Genomic DNA, 24,965 nt, shown 5'->3' with positions numbered 1-24,965 from the left:
TTTTTTATAATTTTTATATTTAGTGATTTTTTTAAATTCATAAATATTATACTTTTTAATTATATTTATATTAAGTGTATCGAAAAAATAAAAAATTTACTATAAAAAAATATGATTTTTTTTAAAAAAAATTAAATTCAAAATATTGAAACCAAATTTCTTCAATTCTATTTTTCTTCTCAACTTCTTGAGCAGGTTTGTGTGAGTGAAGAAAAATACAACAATGATAGGTCGCCTGAAAATTCATGGCTCGAAACACCTAAAACGACGTCGTTTTGGATGTAAAATGATGTTATTTTGACACATTTGAGCCATTCGAGCCACACAAATTCGGGCCACTCAACATTTTTCAAAAAAATAATACTATATAGTTGTGGATTTATTATTATTGGCCCAAATTATGGTGGTAGTCCTCTTATGCTATTTTAGTTTTTATAATTTCACTTAATTCGATTAATTTTAAAATTATAACATTATTTTAATTTAATCCAATTGATTATAATTCTTTAACATATTTTTATGAAAAATATGCACATAAATGTTATGTGTCATATTTTTAAGAATAAAATTATAAATTTACTAAATTCGATGAGTCAATATCAACTAATTTAGTGATAATGTTTTTGTAAAAAATACAAACAATAATGTCAATTGTATCAAATTGAGACAAAATTTACTTAAGAATCAAAATAGAGTCAATTAAAAATATTTAAACTAAAATGATATAAGGAATAAATTATAAAGACCATCAGTATAATTTGCGCTTATTGTTATTATTAGGGTAAAAATCACAAACCCCAATAAACCTAGGACACCTTTTAATATTAGGAAAAAATATAATATGTTTGAAATATAAATTACTCCTGTGATTTTAAAAATTATAAATATTTTATTGTCAAATTTTTTATTTAATAGAATTAATAGAAAAATAAAATTCCTAACTACTCTTCTATACAATAATAAAATTATCTATATTATTAATTGAAATAAATTTCTGGCATCATTAAAACTATTGATTAACTTGATAATTTATTAATAAAACACTTGAAGAAGCGAAATGTAATTGTCAAAATCACATAAGATAATTCATAATTTAAACAAATTTCAAAGGATGTATTTTATAATTTACCCATAATATTATTTGTATCACTGATATTTCTTATATTTAATTAAAGGATAAATTACAATAAATCTTTTCAAACTATCGCTCATTTCAAATTATGGCTCATTTGTACTTTACTTTCATGAATTTTAAAACATAATAGTTAACCATATCGAACTATTATTTTATTCCACTTCACACCTTTCATTAGAATTTTGTCCCAGATTTAAACAAAATCAAGTTATATGTAAATCACATGACATACTTATTGATTATTTTTAAGAAAATAATTTCCATTATTTGATTTATTATTTTTTTTAGAATAACAATACCCTTATTTGGTGATCACGAATATTGCCACTAAGATAAAGAATTACTAGATAAAAGCATTATTACTCTAAAAAATTAATAAATGTGTCTTATACTTTATATATAATCTAAGTTATTTAGCAAAAATACACTCTTGACATCTAGGTATAAGTTAAGATTATATATATTTGTTTAAAATTAAAATATAAATACATCCTTGAAGTCTGGTTAAAATACATATTGTTCACTGTGATTATCAAAATTACAATATCTCCCTGTTAGAGACTTTGCCATTTAGCAGAATTGGAAAACAAAAAGAAATTCCTAACTATCCTATACAACAATTCAATTATTAAAATTGTTAATTGAAATATATTACTAATATCATTAGAAACTGACTTAATGATTGATTAATGACAGGAGTTATTTGGAATGTAATTTGTAAAACCACAAAACACAATTACTATTTTAAGTAAAACTAAGATAATGTATTTATAATTTGTCCCTCTTTAAATTAAATTTTTAGAACATGATAAAGTTAAAATTATTGTCCTATATACATCACAATTTTTTTAAAAATAATTTATATGTCCGAATATATAACATACACATAAATAAATTAATTTAAATGATCACGTAAATTTATTTAAATTATATTTTCATAGTACAATAGGGTTAAATTTTATTTTTTTATATTGAGAATGTCACAGCATATTTTTAAAAATAATTTTGGATAAATTACACCATTGGTTTTTTAGTTCCAGTGAAATTTTATTTTGATTCTCGTAATTTCAATTTGAACAATTTAAATCTTACATTTTCAATTTGTTGCAATATAATCCCTCCATCATGTGTCGTTAATATTTTGAATGGAAATGATCATGTGTAAAACTAAAGGGATTAAAGTGAAATTAAAAAAAAACTACAAGGACTATTGGTGTAATTTTGAATTCTATTTTAGTCCCTCTAGTTTTGTACATGATCTTTCTCCGTTTAAAATTATGATGATAAAGTGATGGAGAGATCACATTGCAACGAAATTAATAATGTAAGGTTTAAATTGAGAAATTACAGGATTAAAGTGACATTTCAGTTAAACTACATGGACTAATAGTGTAATTTATATATATACATATAAAAATATTTAAAAATAAGTGAATTAATATTATCCGATGTATTTATTTAAATTAATGGGGTGTCTGTGATCCTTTTGCCAAATGTTAAGAAGTGTAAGTATATTTTTGTTGAATGTCAAAAGGTTGTATGTGATTTAATAAAATAAGATGTGTATAATACAACTTCCAAATGCAAGAGGTGTCATATTATGAAAATGTTTAGTGTATTTTCAGGAGGTATTTGTGGTTTTTACGCCCTATTAATTATTATTCCTTTTACTCTTTGAAACAACTCAGTGTCTAACACTAGCAATTGAAGATAGCCTGCCTAAATGAACAATAGGGAAGATCAATAATTCATTCATGTACTTGTGTTTAAATACAACGAGGTTAAAGTGACACCAAATTACTAGTCTAAGGTGGCCTCCTTCCAGTTGCAAGTATGAAACTAAATTGAAATTTACAATGATTGAAATTGGAACCACACCTTATTTTAGATTATAAACTTTGAAATCGAGCCTTAGCACATTAAATAAAGATCCGATAACCACAATCTAACAAACAAATCTTCTCATATCTGAAGTTTTACATTGATCATGAATATCAAAAGCCAAACATATCTGCATATCACAAGTCGAAAGACAATTATATCTCTACATTGAGAATGGAAGAGAGACCACCACCAACTGAAAATGGAAGTAAATTACCTTCTCAACTTCCTATTATTCTCGGCTTCCTCTAGCATTGTTGATTGGGATAGGCTTCTTTCCAATTGAAGTGGACGATCAATCAAGTTTCTGTAAGAGGGTCGAGGAAGCTCAGTTTTTGTGAGAGAGCCCGGCATTGCACAACAAAAGAACCTACCGCGTGACCCACTTCCTTGTTGATTAATGCTGCTCCCCAATTCCGACGTTTCTTCTATACCTTTGTCAAGGGCATTACAAGATTTTGCCTTCTCCTCTAAAACTTCATTTCCTTCTATAAGTAAAACTAGGCTTTCCATGTAATTCTCCAAATGAAACGATTGTTTCAACCCATGGATTCCAAGATACACTATTTGCCCGGTCTTGAAATCATATGTAACCAACTTCCCCTCTCTATCTTTTGCCAAAAATTCACCATTCTTCCTAAAACCTACAGCTTTGCTTATACCAAAATCAATTGTGAACAATTTAGTCCAAGACTCAACCACACCATACTCTTTCATCACCCATATATCACAATTCTTACTTGGATACCCCCAATCCCTATCATAATGGAACAAACAAATCGATTCCTCATACACTGCAACCAATGCAATTAGTCTGAACACATTAGCAACACAATCCGGGAGCTTTATCTCATGAAACACTTCAGTACTGATGTTGAATGACAGTATCAAATAGCGCCTTATTTCCTTCGTCATTGCCTCAAACCCAATCCAGTGGCAAGCCTAGTTCACAAAAGCATTGGAAACGCATTCCATCAAATTATATGATGGGGCAATAGTATTAACAGTTCTCCAAGTCCCTATGCTAAGCATATAAACATCGACCTCTGCTGGAAGCCTGTAACGAAAGTTCTTGTGAAAATATACAAGTCTCACCACCTTAAAATCGTTAGTCAAGGGATCAAATCCGAATCCAAGGATAAACGTATAAGAACCGTGAGACTTATATGTAATGCGAGGCGTTGGAAGATTCAGACATCTCTTGATTGATGGGTTCCATGAAATCGTAGTTTGATCATGAGACGACAAGCACACTAACCCATCACACGAACCCACTACCCTCAAATAATACTTTGTCCAATTTGTAAATGGGCAATCAAATGTTGTACACTCATTGAATGTGTTGTTATTGCAATGCACTGTGAACTGATCTTTGCCATCAGTGTGGTGCCTAAGTAGTACTAATTCATTGTTGTTGTTTGCAAGAGTTTGGTTTGTGTGTGATGTGATGAAATTGGGACTATTGATTAGAGAGTTCCATGATTTGCATACACACCTCATTTGTAACAGGGACTTGACAGGTAGTCTTGCGAAGATATCAAACACCACTTCTTGTGGTAGATTGTCCGACATTTTTTTTGATCAGCAAAGAAAATGAACTTTATTGATGAAACAGAAAAACTATTACATCAAAAAAGGATAGAAGGAGGAGTGCAGAAAGCATCATAGCGAACCCAGTCAATCCCAACTAGGTTGGCACCGATTAGACCGCCCAATCATATGCTAGCACAACCACAAAAGTTGGTGAGGAACCAACCACAAACACCAAAGACTACCTCACCCAAAAAAGCACTGACCACACCTAATACAAACCAAGCAGTCAATCTATCTACCAACTGCGCATACAAACTACATAACAACAAAAACAGGATATATACTCCTATTCACCAGCCTCTCTGATCAACCATCCTCATAGCAGCAACAAAGGAACCTTGATCGTCCTTTGGTTTGTAACTTGGAGTGTGTTTCCCACCTTACTCCTATTCACCTATTCACCTTACTCCTATTCAACAAAAACAGGATATATACTCCTATTCACCTGCTTTGCTTCCCACAAACAGATTGCAGGAGACCCAAGGCTGTTCAAAACCAACATGCCCAGCAGTTCAAGACAGATCAGAACCAACATGCCCAGTAGTCCAAATAGAACAAACTATCTCCTCTGCTAGGAGGCCAGAAGTAGTCCAACATGCCCAGCAGTCCAACCCGAAGCCAGCACAGAGTACACCTGCTACTAGAAGGCCAGAAGTAGGACAACATAACTCTTTTTTTGGGCTATACAGCATTCTACAGCCCACTACAACCCACTCCAAGCAGCACTAACATTCAGACCAGCATCAGACCACGGCCACTTCAATACTGCAATAGTCCAGCATCAGACCACTGCCTCTTTCACCAACACGCACCATCACAGCTGCTGGTTTAGTAGCAGACCACTCCCACTACCTGCACACAAAACTCCCTCTGCATCAGTCCAGCATCACCAAAACATGCACCAAGACAGCAGCAGGCCTACTCAGATCACTACACCCTGACCAGACCAATTCCTACTTCAACAAACAACCCAGCCAATGCAGACCTCGCCAATGCAGACCAATTCTCCCCCAGCAGCAAACAACCCAGCAGACCTCATCAGTTCCCATCACAGCAGCCCTCCCAACAGCAAGCTTCACTCTGAGTAAAAACCAGCTGCCCACACACCAAAACCTACTTCAACCAATACCCCTGATGCAGAACCTTACCTGTTGCAGATTATTCACAAAATCAGTTACTGAATAACCTGAGTAGAAAGAGCCAGCATCTTTGCACCACAACGCAACTCGCACTTTAATGACCTCACACAACTCCTCAAAATTTGGGTGAATGCCATTAAAGATACAATCATTTCTTAATTTCCAGATGGACCAAATCACGGCCAGAGGCATGGCCTTCCAAATCACCCTCTCTTGTTTATTCAGCCTTGTACCAACCCACCAATCAAAAAGACTGAGCACTGTACCAGGTTGAACCCACTGCAAACCCCACCAATTTAGCATATGTGCCCAAACCTTCCAAGCAAAAGGGCAAAGAAGAAGCACATGATTTACACTTTCCACTTCTTCATTGCAGAAAGTGCAACTCACATTGGCCTCATCTGAGAGCACTCTAATTCGTTGCAAAAAACTGGAGGTCTTTAGCCTTCCTTTCCATGCCAACCAACCAAAAAATTGAGCTCTAGGTGAAGAAACATTATTCCATAACAGATCTGAAACCTTACATACTGTACCAAACGAATTATCACACCACTTATAAACAGAGGACACAGTGAAGTTACCTGATGGGTCTGCTTTCCAATGCAAAGCATCGACCATACTTTCCCTAAGGGTTGGAGCATTACTCAGCAGCAATTTCAATCTATGCAAATCCTCCACCTCCCACTGAAAAAGTGCTCTTCTAAAATTGAGGTTCCACTCCACCCCACTGTTTCTTCTGGAGTGCATTGCATACACAGAATCAAACTTTTCTAAAGACAAGGAGTAAAGCCTAGGGAAAACTTCCATCAAGCTCACATTATTACACCAAGTACCTTGCCAGAACAGAGTGTTTTTCCCATCCCCAATCACTGGAGCAGAGTTTTCTTTCAAGAATTCCACCAGATCCGGTCTGGTTCTAGCAACACCCAAGATGTCAGCCCATATACATGAGATCCTAGGGTTATCATCAGGTTCTGGACACCACCCTACACCCACCTGATTGTATTTGTTATCTATCACCTGTTTCCACAGAGCATTAGGTTCAGCCCCAAACCTCCACCACCATTTCAATAAGAGGCACTCATTCATGAGTCTAATCCTTTTAACCCCAAGACCCCCCTGCTGTTTGCTTTTAGCAATCTCCTTCCATTTGACCAAATGTATTTTCCTTCTAAAGCCATCCCCACCCCAAAGAAAATTGGATTGAATAGACACAAATTCCTTAGCAACCCCTGCTGGCATTTTGAACAAAGATAAATAATAGATAGGTAAGCTAGACAACACAGATTTAACCAAAGTCACCCTACCAGCAAAGGAGAGGTATCTTCTCTTCCAAGAGGAAAGTCTTTGTTTGCATTTGGCTAACACCGGCTGCCAAGTCCTCTTTCTCCTTGGGCTTGCACCGAGAGGGAGTCCTAAGTACTTTAGGGGCAAACTTTGGTGAAGACAATTGAACTTATCAGCAAATTCCTTGGATGCTTCATCTGTTAACCCAACACCACACACCACACTCTTGTGGTAGTTAATTTTTAGACCGGACAACACTTCAAACCATCTCAAAATCCTCTTTAAGTTATTGACCTCCCCCCAATGAGCTTCACAAAATAGAATTGAGTCGTCCGCGAATTGCAGGTGAGAGATCCTAAAGGCACTTGAACCAACTGCTGCCCCTCTTATCAACCCCAGCTGTTTTGCTCTTTCCAGCAGGATATTCAGGCCCTCAGCCACAATGTTGAAAAGGAAGGGGGATAGAGGGTCGCCTTGCCTGAGACCTCTTTGCGGGCTAAATTCTGATGTTGGCGAACCATTTACCAAAATAGAAACTCTGGCTGTTGAGACACACTCCCTCATCTAACTAATCCATTTAACCCCAAAACCAAAATTTGAAAGCATGGTAAATAAGAAATTCCAATTGATTGAATCATAAGCTCTTTCAAAGTCTAACTTTAGGATAATGCCACTCTTACGATTCTTCTTCCAGCCATCCACTATCTCATTGGCTATCAACACCCCATCTAAGATGTTTCTGCCCCCAATGAATGCTGATTGTGCAACACTAATGATTTTAGGCATCACAGTTTTGATTCTGTTAGCTAATACTTTTGCCAATATTTTATACAAAGAGCCAATGAGACTAATAGGACGATAATCGTTCAATCCAGAGGGGTTCTCATTCTTCGCAATCAAAGCAACAAAAGAATTGTTTATACCTTTGACCAATTTTGCATTTTGATGGAATTCCTGTATGAATTGCAACACATCTACCTTGATCACCTTTCAACACTTTTTAAACATCATAAGATTAAACCCATCTGGTCCAGGTGCTTTGTTACCTTCGCAACTTTTAATTGCAGCTACAATCTCATTTTCCGAAAACTCAGCTTCCAAGAGCTCAACAGCTTCTCTATCCCCAACGGATACGAAAGACCCAGCTAGCCGTGGTCTATTGCACCATGGTTCAGTAAATTGATTACTAAAATGTTGTTGAACTGCAGCCCTCACCTCCATAGGATCCTCCTTAACAATTCCATTGACTGCTATTGAGCACAGAGAGTTTCTGATTCTCCTAGAGCTGGCCATAATGTGAAAAAACTTTGCGTTCCTATCCCCTTGTGTTGACCACTTTATTCTGGATTTTTGTATCCATGACCATTCCACCATTTTACTTAGTTTCCAAGCTACACCTTTAGCCTCTCTTCTTCTAGCTTGCTCTGCCATAGATAATGGTCTTTCTTCAGCACTTAAATCAAGTGCATGAATCTCCTCTTCTACTTTTTTAAGTTTATGCTCCACATCACCAAAGACTTCTTTAGCCCACTGTTTCAAAGCCAGTTTTAGAATTTTGAGCTTCTGAAGACATTTGAAACCGGCCCATCCCACCACATTAGCTTCTAACCACGTATTTTCCACAAAAGATCTGAACTTCGGGTGTAAGGTCCAAGCATTTAGAAATCGAAAAGGAGTTGGACCCCAATCTCTCTCATCCTCCATCAACAGAATAGGACAGTGATCTGAGACCTTCCGGGGCAGCCCCCAAAGCTTAAAATTTAGCATTTGTAGCCATTCTGGATTAAGCAAAAACCTGTCAATTCGACTCCACTTCTCCCCCTCCTGCGAATTGCACCAAGTAAATTTTCTTCCCCTCATTGGTAAATTAGCCACTTCAAGATTATCAATTAACTCATTAAACTCCCTCATACCTTTATCTCGCCTTGAACTCCCTTTCCTTTCTGATATACTCATGATCTCATTGAAGTCCCCTCCCAAGCACCAAGGTTTATCGAACACCGACTTTATTCGAACCAAGCTATCCCACACCGCCTTTCTCCTCCCCATATCATTTGGCCCATAAATATTTAAAATCACACACTCAAAACTGTTATAGAGAGTACCTGATAAAATTATGAAGTTCTTGTTGCTGCAGCAATCAACCAGTTGAAATACTTCTGGGTTCCAGATGCATAATAGGCCACCAGCAGCTCCTGCTGAATCAACTGCCATGAAATCCATTTGATCACTGCCCCAGATTGATCTAACAAATTTTTCATCAATTGTGGATCTCTTGGTTTCTTGTAGTAGCACCATATCAACCCTTTTTTCACAGAACACTTGTTTAATCTTCCTCCTTTTCCCAGGCCTTCCTAACCCTCTCACATTCCAGGAAATAAGCTTCATAAAAAGAAATTTTTCAACTCCTAAAACCCCCGGGGCAGCTGCTTAACAAGCATCCCCACCGCTATTCCTCGTTTTTTCCTTGTCATTGACTTCCAAAGCTATTAGTTTATTGAGGACAACTTCGTCATTCCCTTCACAGTTCACTCCAAGAACACGCCCAATTTGGAGCGATGCTTCGCCTCAGTGAGTAATATTCTCTTACTGTTTGCTTCAGATGCCGCTGAGAGTGAGAGGGCTGCCACCGCCGACCAGAACACTGTGCCTTTCTTCAACTTTAGAGAGGTTCCCACCATTGGGTTGTCCCTTTGAAGACTACCTTTTTTCTTATGATGATTGTTAGGGAGCTCATGATTTTGCACCCTCTTGATGGCTGCCCTCTTCTGAATTGATTCTACAACAGAACCCAAAATCTCGCTTCTGACCTCTCTTTCATTTCGGACTATTGGTTCTTCATCAGTACAAGGTTGAATAGAGTTGTCTAAATCACTTTGGGCCTCCACTGATTTAATTGCATGTGGTCTGTGGGTTTGGGTTTCCACTTCATTTAGTTCATGGGCTTTAGTCAAGACAACCTCAATGTTGAGCCCAGGCATTAATAATTCAGATTCACTTAGACTTTTTAAGAGGCCTGGGTTACTAAAATCACCATCAACGGACCTATTCACCCCATTTTGACCGTTGATAGAGCTCATCACCAGAGCTACCTCCCTACTCCCGTATGCGCCCCCAGAAATTGCTTTCCCCGTGTTGCTGACAGTTTGAGCCACCACAGACGTGCTCTTACAGCTAGCCTCCCTTTTCTGCCATTACCATCATCATTTCTTGGGTCACTACACCTTACTGCTACAACTCCATCATCGTCCACCTCATTGCCTACTAGTGCCTCCTCGACATCATCACCATTTTCTTGCTTGCTCTCTGCTTCCACCCTCTGGGTAACCTCATCCCCATAAGAGCTATGGTTGACACTAACACCATGTTGATGATGGCATATACAGTGTTTATTCACCATCTTCGCAGTGACAATCTGATCTTCACACACTTTTATCGGATAAAGTACCCCTTTGCAATCCAAATTGATTGTTTTATTAATGGATTCCATGCACTTGGTGACTATTCGAACCTTACCGCAAATCAGGTTTTCCATATTGGATGTATCATCAGCGAGACTAGTCACTTCCCCCCATAATCTGCCTATTGAAAAGAAGGTGTTGTTGTTCCAAACGTTTAGGGGCACCCCATAACAGCTCAACCAGACATCTCTTTCTTGTGCAATGGACATCCCCTGTTTCCACTCTGAAACCGATTCAGCCCAATCCTGAACCCAAGCCTCCATTAGCTTGAGTTTTTCGCGCATGTTTTCCATCGATGGGAAGGACAGAACTATGTCTCTACCCCCTCTTTCTCGAACCTCAATATCCTCCATGCCTCTAGTCCTCAACTCTGTTTTGAAATCTTCTCCACAGTGCAGCGGCTTTAATCGCACAAAGGCGCTGGAATACAACCATCCATTCCCTACTTCATAAACTTTTACAGTTAAAGTTGCATTAGTGCCTGACCCTTTTCCACTTACTACCTGGGCAAAGGATTCTTTACCTTTTAGCTTCCAAGACACCTTTCCCGTACCTCCCATTTCCTTTCTTTGGATCGAACTCTGTAAAGGCCTTTTCTGTGCTTCAACACGACGAACAAACTCTGCGACTTTCACTGTTAAGGCTCTGTTATCACACCACAAACCAGTTGCTTTCTGGACTACCATGTTTGCTGCGATTGGGCAGTTATATCTCACAAATCCAAACCTGGAGTGCGTCATCTTCCTTCTTTTATGTGGTATGAACACATCCTGCACCACTCCGAAGTGAGTGAACAAAGTAAACAACCCTTTTGGATCCATTGACTCTGGTAAATTATCCACAAAGACCGTATGGATGCCTGAATCCCCCCTCTGATGTTTATTCCCTACACCTCCATGCTTGCGTACCACTGGTCTCCAGCAACCTGCTTCCATCTTCAACTTCTTGTGGGAGCCTTCTAAATAGATTTTGTCCGACATATTGTTCGCCTTGTCAGAAATTTCTCTGGTTTGGTTATGGTTTTGCCTTCAGATTTTCAGAGATTGATCTGTTCCTTGCACTCTCATGGAACTCTCACATTTGATGTTCCTTCCAACCTGACCTTCATATGATGAGATTTGTTGGCTAGACAACCCCATAATTGTCCAAGCAAAAGTGACAAATTATGGGATATATTTGAGGAAGGTTTGGCATTATTAGAATGGACTCCACCACTAAGAAAAAGCTGTGTTTGTAGATTAGTAGATGGACACAATGGTGTGATCCAGATGCTCATTGGTTTTATACATATAATACACTTTTATTCTCTTTAAAATATCTTTTTCATATTATTGTAATAATTTAATTTTATCAATTTAATTTTTAAAATTTAGACTTCTAGTCAAATCAATTTAATTTCTTGTCATCTAAATCAATATAATAATAATAATAATAATAATAATAATAATAATAATAATAATAATAATAATAATAATAAAATTAAGTTTCTCTCCAGTCCCTTAAACTAAAGTGGATCGTGCAATTCTAGTTTGTGGGCTCATCACGGGTCACATTCTGATGATCCAATCCATTCATCTTTAGGCCTTTATTGCAGATTATTCATAAAAACTCATATTGATTCAATAATCGTAAAAACATGATTTCATTAAATTTGTCTTGAAAAAAGAAAAAGAAAAAGATGACAAGTATAAGTTTTTTATATTTCTTAACACAAATATAATTAAATTGTGTAATTATAATTATTAGATTTCTTTTTTTAAATGATGTAGTTGCAAATTGAAGAATGATGGTACAAGTTAGGCACACATAAGTTCAAAGAAAGGCTGCTCTACTAAAAGGATGTATACATTAAAAGGTGTACATCATAAAAACACTATAAAAAATTATATATATTTTTTTACTACAAAATGGTATTACTTTCCTTACCATGACCATTACAACTGAAAGTGGGGTCTAAACAAAATTTTAGTAAAAATATGTGAATTTTAAGTGAAATAACCCTTTTTAAAATGCAGGGGTCTTGAGTGGGTACAAAACTAGTAGATAATTAGGGGTTTCGGGACCAAATTGGTGTTATTTCACGGTAGATTACCAAATGGTATAAAAATAATCAGAACCAGAACCAAATTGTTGAAGCTACATAACCAAACCAAAACCAAATAATAATAATCAATTTGTTTCTATGATTTTAGGCTATTTTATTTATTTAAAAAATTATAATTATTAATCAACAAAGGATCAATTAATTACAATAGATCATAGCAACAACTTAAATATTATTATTGCTACACAAATATTGGTTATATATATGTAGGATAACATTACTTATTTACATATGTGTATGTGTTTGTATAGAAATATTGATTATATAAATTTATTAGTGTGACAATCTCAATAAATTTGGAACAAATCGATTAACTAATGCATGTGAGGCTAATTGAAAACTCTGAGATTTGATCTCTTCTTTCAAGACCTAAAAAAATAGGTAACAAATACGTCCGGTTGAATATATTCTTTAATCAATGGTTCTTGATTATTTAAAATCATAACTAAATCACCTTCTGAAAAAAAAAAGAAAAAGAAAAACAACAAAATCGTACAATTCGAATAAATCCAAACCGATTTATCGATTCCATCTGTATTTTCTACCCTTCTATAAACAATTGGTGCCAGCAAGTTACAGAGCATTTGTTTGACATAAGCTAAAATGAAACTTTTTGGGTTAAAATAGTCACAGAAAGACAAAATAAGTTTTTTAGCCTAATAGGACAAAATGTTACATCTAAATCATAATCATGTTATTTTTTCTCTCAAAAAAGTCAAAAAAGCCTATTCCAAACAAGGCTTTTTAGCTCCAGACTAAAATAGTCAAAAAAGTCAATCCACATCTCAAATGAACCCAAAATTTTGCAAGTAAGTTTAGCAACAAAGTTTATTTTAGCGAGTGCCACTGAAATATTAAATTCATGCCAAACACTCCCTAAAGTGTCACTGAAATATCAAAAAATAAAAACCTAAAAATTGTGACTCACTAAACTTTTATATAAAAAATTAAAATAAATTACACTAAACATTTTTAAGGTTTGAAAAAAAAATATACAAAAAATTTCACAATTTTAACATAATTACATTGACTTTCTTTAAGTTTTTAATTCGAATACCACTTGGTCTCATTTTTATTAATAATTTGATAGTTATATAGATGAAAAAAATGATATTATCATCTCTTTTACATAATAATATATATTTTACTTGGCATATCTTTAAATTTTCATATTATCTGTATTAATTTAGATTTATTTAGCCTTATATATTATATTTTGTTCAAACATCAAAGTGAGTGTTTATCCAAAAACAATTATATATAATTGGTACAATAAAATCTATTTTCAATTTACTGTATGTAATGATAACATATAATTTAATCGGCCTAACAATTGACTTGTATCTCAAATCACACGCCGAGTTCTTTTCGAATGGTGGAAAGACTGACTTCTTACCCAATCAATGGCAATGGGAAAGCTCCTGGAAAGAGTATTGCTATTATGGTTTAAAAATTAAATTCACATATTAAATTCTATGATGTATCAAAAAAATAATTGATTAATTATTAATCAATTATTTTTTTGATACATCATTGAATTTAGAACTGTGTCTAAAAAATAGACTTATAAAAATAGGAGTCTCTTTAGTTTGATTTTAAAATATATATTTTTAGTTAAATTTTCGTTTCTTTTTAATGAATTTTTTTAATAAATATTTTAGCTATTTTTATTTTTATTACAAGTATTAAAATAAAATATACATAAAAAAGGAATTACTAAAGATAAACGAAAACCCATCGAAAATTTGTTTTTTAAAAATCAAACCAAACAAATTCCATTATAAATTTTACAATATTCATCTTTAATGCTATATTTAGATTATGGATTTGGGTTAAAATCTAAAAAAAAAAAAAATAGTAAAAAAAAAATTTAACTTATATTTCGTTCACAATCCTCACATTTTCTAATTTCCTTGCCCTTTACGCAACCTAAAGAAGCAACCTAAGGAAACACATATAAAATATATCCATACTTTCAATTGACAGATATGAAAAAAGTAATATGAATAAACTCACCACAATAAATCATAATCAATATTGCTTTGAAAATAACCAAACACCATAATAAAATGTAACCACGTTATATATGAGAATTATTGTCTCACTACCACAATAATCTATAATAGTCAAATGATTCATTGAGGTTTTTAGTATATGCACCAATTATTATATCAATTAATATATTAATTGATGATATGACATAATTTAAGAAGTTTTTGGTATTTATAATTTGTATAATGAGAGAAGTCAATAATAATGTCATAACTAGCATTGATACACTAGTTAATATACTAATTAGTACATATAATACCACCGCTCATAATTGTATCTAACATACAATATGCATCATGAATATTAAATGACCTATTGCATTCCACTAGCCATGATTCTCCACCCACCCCACCCAGCGCGAGTGAGTGAAGTCAAGCTACTAAAAATAAAATCACTCCACTTCCATCCATCAAATTTTTTAAACCAAGACCACTTACTCTATGTTTATGGATTTGAATAAAAATTTTAAAAGAGAGAGAGACAAAAAAAGAAAAAAGAAAAAAAAAAGAAGAAAGTGAATGGAAAAAAAAAATCATATTTCATTTATCTTTTCCACGCCTTTTTTTTTTTCTTTATTTCTAAATTCCTATTCAAATTCATAATTTAAACACATCCTTAACTAATTTGGTATAACCAACAATGGATAGATAATTGAAGAAGCAAATCTAGATTGCACTTGAGTCATTCATGTTGATATCACCCCATGTGAGGGGTGATTTCCTTCCAATGTGAAGTCAGCTCCAACAATGTCCCCGATTGCGGTTGCCAACTGACAAGCCGCAAAGGTAGACGATCCACCTTTGCTGAATGACCAGCTGGCCATGTGCAAGGCCAGCCAGCTCTCTCATTTCTTAGTGTATAAATAGAGGTAGAGAGAGCAGAGGGAAATGTGGTGAGTGGTGAGTTCAAAAAGAGAATATAGAGAGTGACTATCAGTGTGTAATTCTTCCATTTCTCCACATAGTGAAATCTGCTGCCCGTGGACGTAGGCGACTTACCGAACCACGTTAAATCTCTTGTGTTATTGCTTGTGTGTGTTTCCTGGTGTACCCCCGATCTCTAACAATTGGTATCAGAGCTCGGGTGGTGAAAAATCGAATTTTTTTCGAAAGTGCCCAGATTTTGAAGTGCTCGAAATCGACTTTTGAGTACACCAGGAGCAAGAACTCCAAGAAAGGAGTCCAGAACAGCAAAGACCAGCCCCAGAAGACCAGTCATGCGCCCTCTGAAGAAAGAGAGTGAAGCCCACTCTCACCACACACCCTCACGCGCCGATTACTGTCGGCGCATCACACCACGCGCATCCACGCGCGTCTCCAGGGAGAAGACGAGCCACGTCAGCGCCACATTAGCTGCCACGGCAACCGCCACGTCATCAGCCACGTCAGCCGACACGTCATTAGCTACGTCAGCAAGATTGCCACGTCATCTGCCATGTGTCCAACATATCATCGCCAGAGCCATTGACCCAGCCAGTCAAGCCGCGCCACTGAGCCGCCGTTGACTGCGCTGTTCCGGAGTAATTATCCGGTGCATCTCAAACGCACCAGATTCTATAGATCTGAACCGTCCAAACTGTTTTGGCCAAATCTAAGTCATTCGGAGTCCATTTTTGACGATCCAATAGTGTTTTCAAACTATTTGGAGTATTCCGGACAAATCTGTATAGTCCGTTTTTTGAATCAGAGTTTCTTAAAAAAAAATAGTTTTAACGGCAGAATCTACAAAGACCAGATCAACCGAGTCCAGATCAACCTAGTCCATAAGTAATCCAGCGACTACAAGCAACTCTAAGCAATGGACCCCGGTGTCCCATGCTAAGTTCGAGGTAGAAAAGTTTGATGGAAGCGGCAACTTCGGCATGTGGAGATGCGAAGTTAAAGATATGCTTGTCCAGATGAACCTACACTCTGGGAGACAAACCAGATGACCTGGACGAGATAAAATGGGAGAAGGTGAATCTCTTGGCCTGCAGTTCCATCCGACTTTGCCTTGCAAAAGAGGAGAAGACAAGCATTGAGAACTGGCTCTACTTGAAGAAGAGGTTGTTTCCTTTCGACTACAAAAAAGGCATTTCGATGAACGAACACCTAAACAATTTCAACAAAATTCTCACCGATTTGAAGAACTTGGATGATCATATTGGTAATGAAGATAAAGCACTATTATTGTTAAATTCCTTGCCTGACTCATATAATCATCTCACTACCACTTTACTGTACGGTAAAGAAAAGATCAAGTATGTTGATGTTGCAAACGCCTTGGTAAATAATGTGTTCAGAAGGAAAGATAAATCTGCAAACAGGGACACAGCATTCAAGGCATTGATAGTTAGAGGCAGAACAAATAACAGGAGATATACAGGGCGAGGAAAGTCTCGCTCAAAATCCAGAGGGAAATCATCAGATAGAAGACGTCTTGCAAATGACGAGTGTGCTTCTTGTCGCCAGAAGGGGCATTGGGCAAAAGATTGTCCCAATAAAGACAAGAAAGAAGAAAAGGTGAACGTTACACGAGATGGAGATAATGGTGAAGGATCAGCCTTCACAGTTTCATCATATGGCCAGTCTGATGAATGGATTATAAATTCCAGGTGTTCATACCACATGTGTCCGAACACGCAGTGGTTCTCGAGCTTACGAGAGTTCGATGGAGGAGTTGTGCTGATGGGCAACGACTAAGCTTGCCAGACAAAGGGAATTGGAACAATTCGACTGAAGATACATGATGGAACAATCAGAATTCTTGAAGATGTTCGGTATGTACCAGCTTTGACAAAGAATCTCATCTCAGTGGGAGTTTTAGACTCCAAAGGTTACAGAGTAACTATGGAAGGTGGAGTCCTCAAAGTTGTTCGAGGAGCATTTGGTGCAATGAAGGGTACTTGAAAGGGAAATTTGTATTTCCTAGACGGCTCTACAGTCACAGGGAGAGTGGTTGTCTCCACCAGCTCAGAAGATGATGTATCAGACACTTCCAGACTTTGGCACATACGCCTAGGGCATGTCAGTGAGAAGGCTTTACAAGGGTTAGTAAAGCAAGGTCTGTTGAAAGGTGCCAAAACAGGGAAGCTTGAGTTCTGCGAGCATTGTGTACTGGGCAAGCAAACAAGAATCAAGTTTGGTACTGCTATTCATCGTACCAAAGGGATTCTAGACTACATTCACACTGACGTATGGGGTCCTTCCAAGAATGCTTCATTGGGAGGTAAACACTACTTTGTGTCGTTCATTGATGATTTCTCAAGAAGAGTTTGGATTTACACAATGAAGCACAAAGACGAAGTCTTAGACATCTTTCTTATGTGGAAGAAAATGATTGAGACCCAGACAGGCAGAAAGATCAAGAAGCTCAGATCTGACAATGGTGGGGAATACACATCAGATCCCTTCTTAGAGGTTTGCCAAAATGCAGGGATAGTGAGACATTTCACAGTTCCTGGAACACCGCAGCAAAATGGAGTTACAGAACGCATGAACCGCACTTTGGTGGAGAAAGTCCGGTGTATGCTGTCACATTCAGGATTGAGCAAGGCATTTTGGGGTGAGGCATTGAACTATGCTCGTCATCTTGCCAACAGACTACCTACTGCAGCACTAGATGGCAAGACTCCTATGGAGGTATGGTCAGGAGTGTCAGCTACTGATTATGATCAGCTACGTATCTTTGGATGTCCAGCTTATTTTCATGTTACAGAATCTAAGTTGGATCCAAGAGCCAAGAAAGCCATCTTCTTGGGCTTCAGTGACGGTGTCAAGGGATACAGACTCTAGTGCCCTGAATCAAAGAAAGTTGTCACTAGAAGAGATGTTACCTTTGATGAGTCTACAATGCTGAAGCAACCAAATCCTCAAGAAAATGATGAAGCATTGAAGAAGTTAGTGCAGGTGGAGTTTGAGACTCCAGCAAAGACTAGTCAGCCAATCAACCATTCTGGAGAAGTCTCAGTGGATAGCTCTGAAGAGAGTTTAGATGAAAATGAAGATCTAGAGGCCCCACAACAATTAGAACCCATTGCAATCAGGAAAGGAAAAAGGGTTACTAAGCAACCTGGTTGGATGACCGATATGGTAGCCTATGCACTTCCAATCATTGAAGACAATGTTCCTTGCACTTTCAAAGAAGTTGTGCATCATGCAGAAAGTGTCAATTGGAAGGAGGCTATGGATAAAGAGATCGGGTCACTTCACAAGAACCAGACATGGGAGTTGGTGGAACTTCCAAAAGGCAAGAAAGCAATTGGGTGTAAGTGGGTTTACAACAAGAAAGAAGGCATCCTAGGCAAAGACAACATCAGATTCAAAGCTAGATTGGTAGGTAAAGGCTATGCTTAGAAGGAAGGAATAGACTGCAATGAGGTATTCTCACCTATTGTGAAGCACACGTCTATTCGTATCTTACTAGCTTTGGTTGCCCAGTTTGATCTCAAGCTCGCCCAACTCGATGTCAAAACTGCTTTTTACATGGAGATCTTGAAGAGGAGATATACATGTCCCAGCCAGATGGTTTCAAAGTTGCTGGAAAAGAGAATTGGGCCTGTAAGTTGAACAAATCGTTGTACGGATTGAAGCAATCCCTGAGACAGTGGTACAAAAGATTTGATCGGTTCATGATAGAGAAAGAATACACAAGAAGTCAATTTGATCATTGTGTTTATTTCCGTAAGCTTCCAGATGGTTCCTTCATCTATTTGCTCTTATATGTGGATGATATGTTAATTGCATCTAAGAGCAAGACGGAGATTGACAAACTCAAGGCACAGTTAGCAAGAGAGTTTGAAATGAAGGATTTGGGAGAAGCAAAGAAAATTCTTGGCATGGAGATCATGAGAGACAGGAAGAAGGGCACGGTTTGTCTGATACAAACCCAGTATCTAAAAAGGGTGTTAGACAGATTTGGCATAAATGGGAAAACAAAAGCTGTGAGTACACCATTGGCCCCTCATTTCAAGCTCAGTGCTTCGATGTCTCCATGCACAGAAGAAGAACGGAAGCATATGGCACAAGTTTCATATGCAAATGCAGTTGGTGCATTAATGTATGCTATGGTTTGTACAAGGCCTGACATCTCACATGCTGTGAGTATGGTAAGCAGGTATATGCATGATCCAGGAAAAGATCACTGGCAGGCAGTGAAATGGATCCTAAGGTACATACATGGCACGGTTAATCTGGGATTGAAGTTCGAGAGAGATAATCGACTCGGACAGAATCTGGTTGGATATGTGGACTCAGATTATGCTGGTGACTTGGACAAACGGCGATCAACAACAGGGTATTTATTTATGCTTGCTAAAGGGCTGGTGAGTTGGAGGTCAACGCTTTAGTCAACGGTAGCTTTGTCTACTACAAAGGCAGAGTACATGGCAGTGACAGAAGCCTTTAAGGAAGCTATTTCGCTACATGGGTTAATTGAGGACTTGGGTATTGTTTAGAAGCATGTTAAGGTGTTCTGTGACAGTCAGAGTGCCATTTGTTTGGCAAAGAACCAGGTTCATCATTCCCGCACCAAGCACATTGATGTCCGTTTCCATTTCATCCGAGAAATTGTGAATGAAGGGGATATTCTGCTTCAAAAGATTAGTATTGCAGATAATCCAGCCGATTGTAGACACCCAATTTTTGACCGTCCTCAAGACTTGGACGTCATCGTTTGAACACTCAATGATCATCCGTGTTCGTGTTCATGTTCGTTTTGAGTTCTCGGAGGTCTCGGTTACGCGTCTTGCCTCAAGATCTCTCAACGTGTCTGTTTTGTGCCTGGTCTTGGATCAAACACTTGTGTTTTTTGCTTCTAAGGGAAGAGGGTGGCTTGTTTGCCAACCCCTCAAACCACCGGCCATGAAATGAGGCCATCGGCCCCTTTTTCTTGCCACCGGCCAAGAGTCTTGGCCGATCGGCACTATATTTGGTCGACCGGCCATTGTGTTGGTCGATCAACCATTTTTGCTGGCCGAACCCTGTTCATCTGCTTTATGCAGATATTTTGTGCCAGCTGGCACCCATTATTCACCCCATCCATACACATGTATGGACGGATTTGCCTCTTGTTTAGCTTCTCTTGGAAGCTTGAGGATTTGAGCCTCTATAAAGAGGGAGCCCCTCCTCCCTTCTCCAGGGTTCAGAAAATTAGGGTTAGAGAGTGAGATATAGTTTTATATCTATACTCCCTTGTTTGATCCTATTTGTGCCTCAAAAGTGAGTTTTTGTCTTACTTTTGTACTTGAACACCTAGCATTACACCACCCTTGGGTTGTTGAGGCATTAGAGGGTTGTTGTTAGGGTTCTTGAATTGGTTTAGTTACCCCATTTTGGCTTAGGCTTTTATCCATTCTTGCTTATTGTTTTAAGCTTTGACTATAACTAATAAAAGTTTTGATTTTGTGTGCTTTAGAACTTTGTTTTAGGTCACTTTGAGGTTTGGGGTTGTCTCCCCCCCTCCAAGGCCTTGTTAGGCCTTGTTTTAGGCCATACCTTTTGGCCATTGTTTTGGTCTTTGCATGACCTCTCTACCACTGAAATCCAGAGGATTTTCAGTGGTGGAGAGGTGATTTTGAGGTCCTAAATAGGAGAGGGTCATCCCCTCTCCTTGTTGTCTTTAATGCTTGCATAAATGGCTTATGTGGTAGCATGTGTGTTTAACTTGTTTTAACTTCATTTCATTATGTATTAGGCTTTGTTTTTCCATGATACACCTCTGTTTTGAGTTGGTTAGGCATGCCATGTATGCTTCATACAATTGTCTTGTAATCCCATGATTTGGCCTTAACATGCATCATGTTGTAACATGTGTTTTTAGCATGATTTTGGCTCAACTCCATGAAACTTTTAGCCTTTTTATAGCATGCTTAAGCTCTATTTTTCATTGTTTTGGTCATGCTTGCATTGTTTTGTATAGCCACCATGCAATCTAGCTTGTTAGCTTTAAGTGTCCAAGTTGCTAGCATGCTCTATTTAGATCGTTTCAGTGGTTTGGCATCACTTGTAATGTTATTTCAGTCCATATTCCATGCTTATAAACTTACACTTATTACTCCTTTAATGCCTTAAAGAGTTGTGGTCTTATGCTTCTTGAACGGATCATTGCGTATGCTTCCATGCTTAGGCCATTTGGATGCCATCTAAGTGTGTTTTTGGCCTTGTCTTGACCTGCGTTGGGACTGTTTTGAGTCCCTTTCACCCTTTGGGACTTGCCTTGTATGGCCATGGTTTCAGCCTCTTGGTTAGCCTTAGGCCTTGGATCTTCTTGCATGCTTTGCTTGCTTTACTTGGTTGATTTGGCATCATTCCTCACATATTTTCAGAGCTTAATGCATTGCCATATTCTCATATTTATCGTATCTTGCTCATTCTTGAGGAGTGTGCATGGTTGCCTAAGTGTTGGACCACTCACATGTGCATGATTGTTTTGCATTTTCATGCCTCCAATTCTTCACTTTGGTCACTGTTTTGGACCTATTAGAGAACTGTCCATCTTGGTGTAAGTCCATCCTTTGCATGTTGTTGCATGCTCGCCTTGTATGTTGTTGCGTACTCGGCTCATTGCATGTTATTGCATGCTTAAGTTTCATTTTCAATCCTCGTTAGCTTGCATTTTGCCATATGTTTGATATGTTGTTACATGTTTGCATGTTTGCATGTTTGTTCACATGCTCGTGTTGCATTGGTTTGCTTGCATGTTTAGGGTGCATAGCATTGTGCATGTTTGCATCCCTTGTCTCTTGATAAATCATGATAGAGGTTGGGGCTCTTCTATGTATTTGTGTGCATTTCATTTGACATTAAAATGCACATTTGGCACCTTGGGTCATCATGCATTGGAATGCGTGATTGATGGCCTGAGGGTCGAGAACCATACTCCTTTGAGTCTCAAACATGATGAGGAGGGTGGTTGTGCAAACATTTCCTTGAAAATGAATTGCCATGCTCTATTTGCCCTCTGCTGGAGCAAAAACAGCTTTCTGCAGGAAAAGATGGCCGATCGGCTATCCGCAGTGCCGATCGGCTAATTATTGTTGGTCGAGAGCCTTACCAATGGTTGATGACCATTTTCCCATGGCCGGTGACTTCATATCTTGGCCGGTGGCATCTCACAGCACCCAGAAAGTGATCCAGAAGCATCCTTGAGACTTTTGCAGTCCTTAGAGGTGCAGAGCAGTGTAAACAGAGGCAACATGAGTATGGTGATGGATTTCCGAGCGAAGCCGAGCATGCATGCATTTGTCCCTCTTCCCGAGGCCTCTTTATTGCTTTAGTAGCTTAGTTAATTTGTTTAATTAGTTAAGTGTTGTATAATATTTAATTAGCTTGTTAGTTAATTAATTTATATTATTCTTTTGGTCCCTCCCTCGAGAGGGGGCAATTGTGTAATAAGCTGTGATGCATGTCTTCCAACCTCCACTTCTTTCTCCCTTTTACTTAACCGCTTATGATGGTTAGTTCTAGGGCACGTTTCAATTAGCATCTTTATGCTATGCATGTTTGCATCATTCATCTGTATTGCATGTATCGGGCTCGGCGCATCATAATAGCTGCATTGTATTTAAATTCCAAGTTGAATACATGTATTGAATTGTTGCATCTCACGTGCCATTTCAGATTAGTCAAGCCTATTCTAGTTGCATTTATGCCTGGATGCATTAGCCATCTTAACATGGACTTGGATCATGCATTTGATTACTAACATGTTCTTTGTTTTGGCTCAGAGTACACTGTGAGTGTTTATGTTTTAGCATCTTGCATGTATGTGAGTGTTAACATGACAGCATGCTTGCCATGAGGCTAATTGCTTACGTGATATAATTGCCTGAATGCCTGCGGGTGAAGGTTGGATTACTTGAATTGGATCAATTCATCAAAATCCTTGTTTTAGCCTACTCGCGAGTAGCAAACCTCAAACCATTTTCCAAACAAACAAATATGCGATGCTTTGTTTCAAATTAGGCGATCTAGTCTATACTTGTGTTTTGTGAGCATCACATAGTAAATTCTAGCTAATTAACCGGAATAAGAACGCATGTGTTTTTCAAAAACTGGATATCATGCTTAGTACAGGCCGATCTTCGGATCGGGCCAACGGGGGCGTTCATAGATGACCGTCCCTAATCGTACCCAAGTTTCCAAGCCGAGGCAACTTTGGTGATGACGGACACGTGGCCTTAGGCAACGAGTCAGGGTTTCCTAAATTCTCCCAAAATAAAATACTTAGGTGGCGACTCTGTATCTGGCAAAGCAGTCTATGTTTGGCACTTCTTTCTTAAAAATCTATTTTCCAAAACGATTTGCCATATTTGGACTCTTTGGTGATTTATTGGTCTTGCATTACACATTGCGAGATCAGATTAAGAACGTGACAAATGAGTCCGAGCTGTGGTAGCATAAGGCCCGAGGGCGCGTCCATAGTTTCTAGCGACTCCGCTAGGGAGTTAGAGAACTTGACTCGAACTCATGATATCTTGTTTTGATTACACTTATGTGTTTCTTTGCATTGCATTTGCATCGGTGCGCCTAGGACACCGTGTTTGCCATATGCTATTCCTGAACGGTTTGCCTGAGGCTCGCTTTGAGAAGTGTGCCATAAGGCTGACCGGTTACGGGCTCTGCCACGATGGAAACACAAACCCCGGTTCTCACCAGGGCACCCTTCTTGACCATTCAACCTAGTGCATATCGGAATCCGTAGTGACTATTCCAAACTAGGATAGGATGCTTACCCGATTTTAGGTTGTTTGAAACCGCTATGTGTGTAGTGAAACCCTAGCTTCTGACAATAGGACAAGGAAACCCTACCCCAATATAGGGGTGTTTTGGTTCTTACTTGCTTGTTATATGCTTTTTGAGTTGACCTCTACAGGAATACACATATCAGTTTGCAAGTATGGGTATCAGGCCTGCGGGTATCAGTGTTTTGAGAATCAGTTATATCTGCGGGTATCAGATTCAGTTTTCAGATAAGTAATTTGGGAACAGTGATCAGTGATCGAATACAGTTATTTAGTTGTGCCCACGATTGTTTGGGTAAAATTGGACTGAAATGTTGCCTGTCTTCTCTTTCAGGGGGAGGGGGGAGATTCAGAGATTTGGTTCAGAATAGCCAGTGTTCTCCTTCGCCAAAGCAAGGCAGACATCTGATCCATCAGTCACTGGTCACATCACCTCCGTTCAGTTCAGTGGATTTATGATGGCACAAAATTCAGAGGAAATTGTGGTTATGGCAGCCGCATTAAACCAAGGGATCATCTTGCAGGGTGAGACCGATGTTGAGGTACCACACCTGCCTAGGTTGCCTGCCGCGTGCCCGATCTGGGAATCCCA

General features: G+C 38.0%; 1 protein-coding gene across 1 annotated transcript; it reads right to left on the bottom strand.

Moving 5' to 3' along the window:
• Positions 1-3,097: 3,097 nt before the first annotated feature.
• LOC145796203 (F-box protein CPR1-like) lies at positions 3,098-4,588 on the bottom strand. The gene is made up of 3 exons (XM_082881237.1): positions 4,022-4,588; positions 3,234-3,958; positions 3,098-3,146 (listed from the first exon to the last, which is right to left on the bottom strand). The coding sequence occupies exons 1-3, from the start codon at positions 4,586-4,588 to the stop codon at positions 3,098-3,100; spliced, it is 1,341 nt and encodes a 446-aa protein (XP_082737363.1).
• Between the last annotated feature and the right edge of the window lie 20,377 nt (positions 4,589-24,965).

This window comes from Camellia sinensis, chromosome 7 (genome assembly GCF_055761805.1).
Source record: "Camellia sinensis isolate YWXY chromosome 7, ASM5576180v1, whole genome shotgun sequence".
In the NCBI taxonomy this organism is placed as follows: domain Eukaryota; kingdom Viridiplantae; phylum Streptophyta; class Magnoliopsida; order Ericales; family Theaceae; genus Camellia; species Camellia sinensis.
Note: the sequence above shows the minus strand (reverse complement) of the source record. Positions and strands in the feature narration are given on the sequence as shown.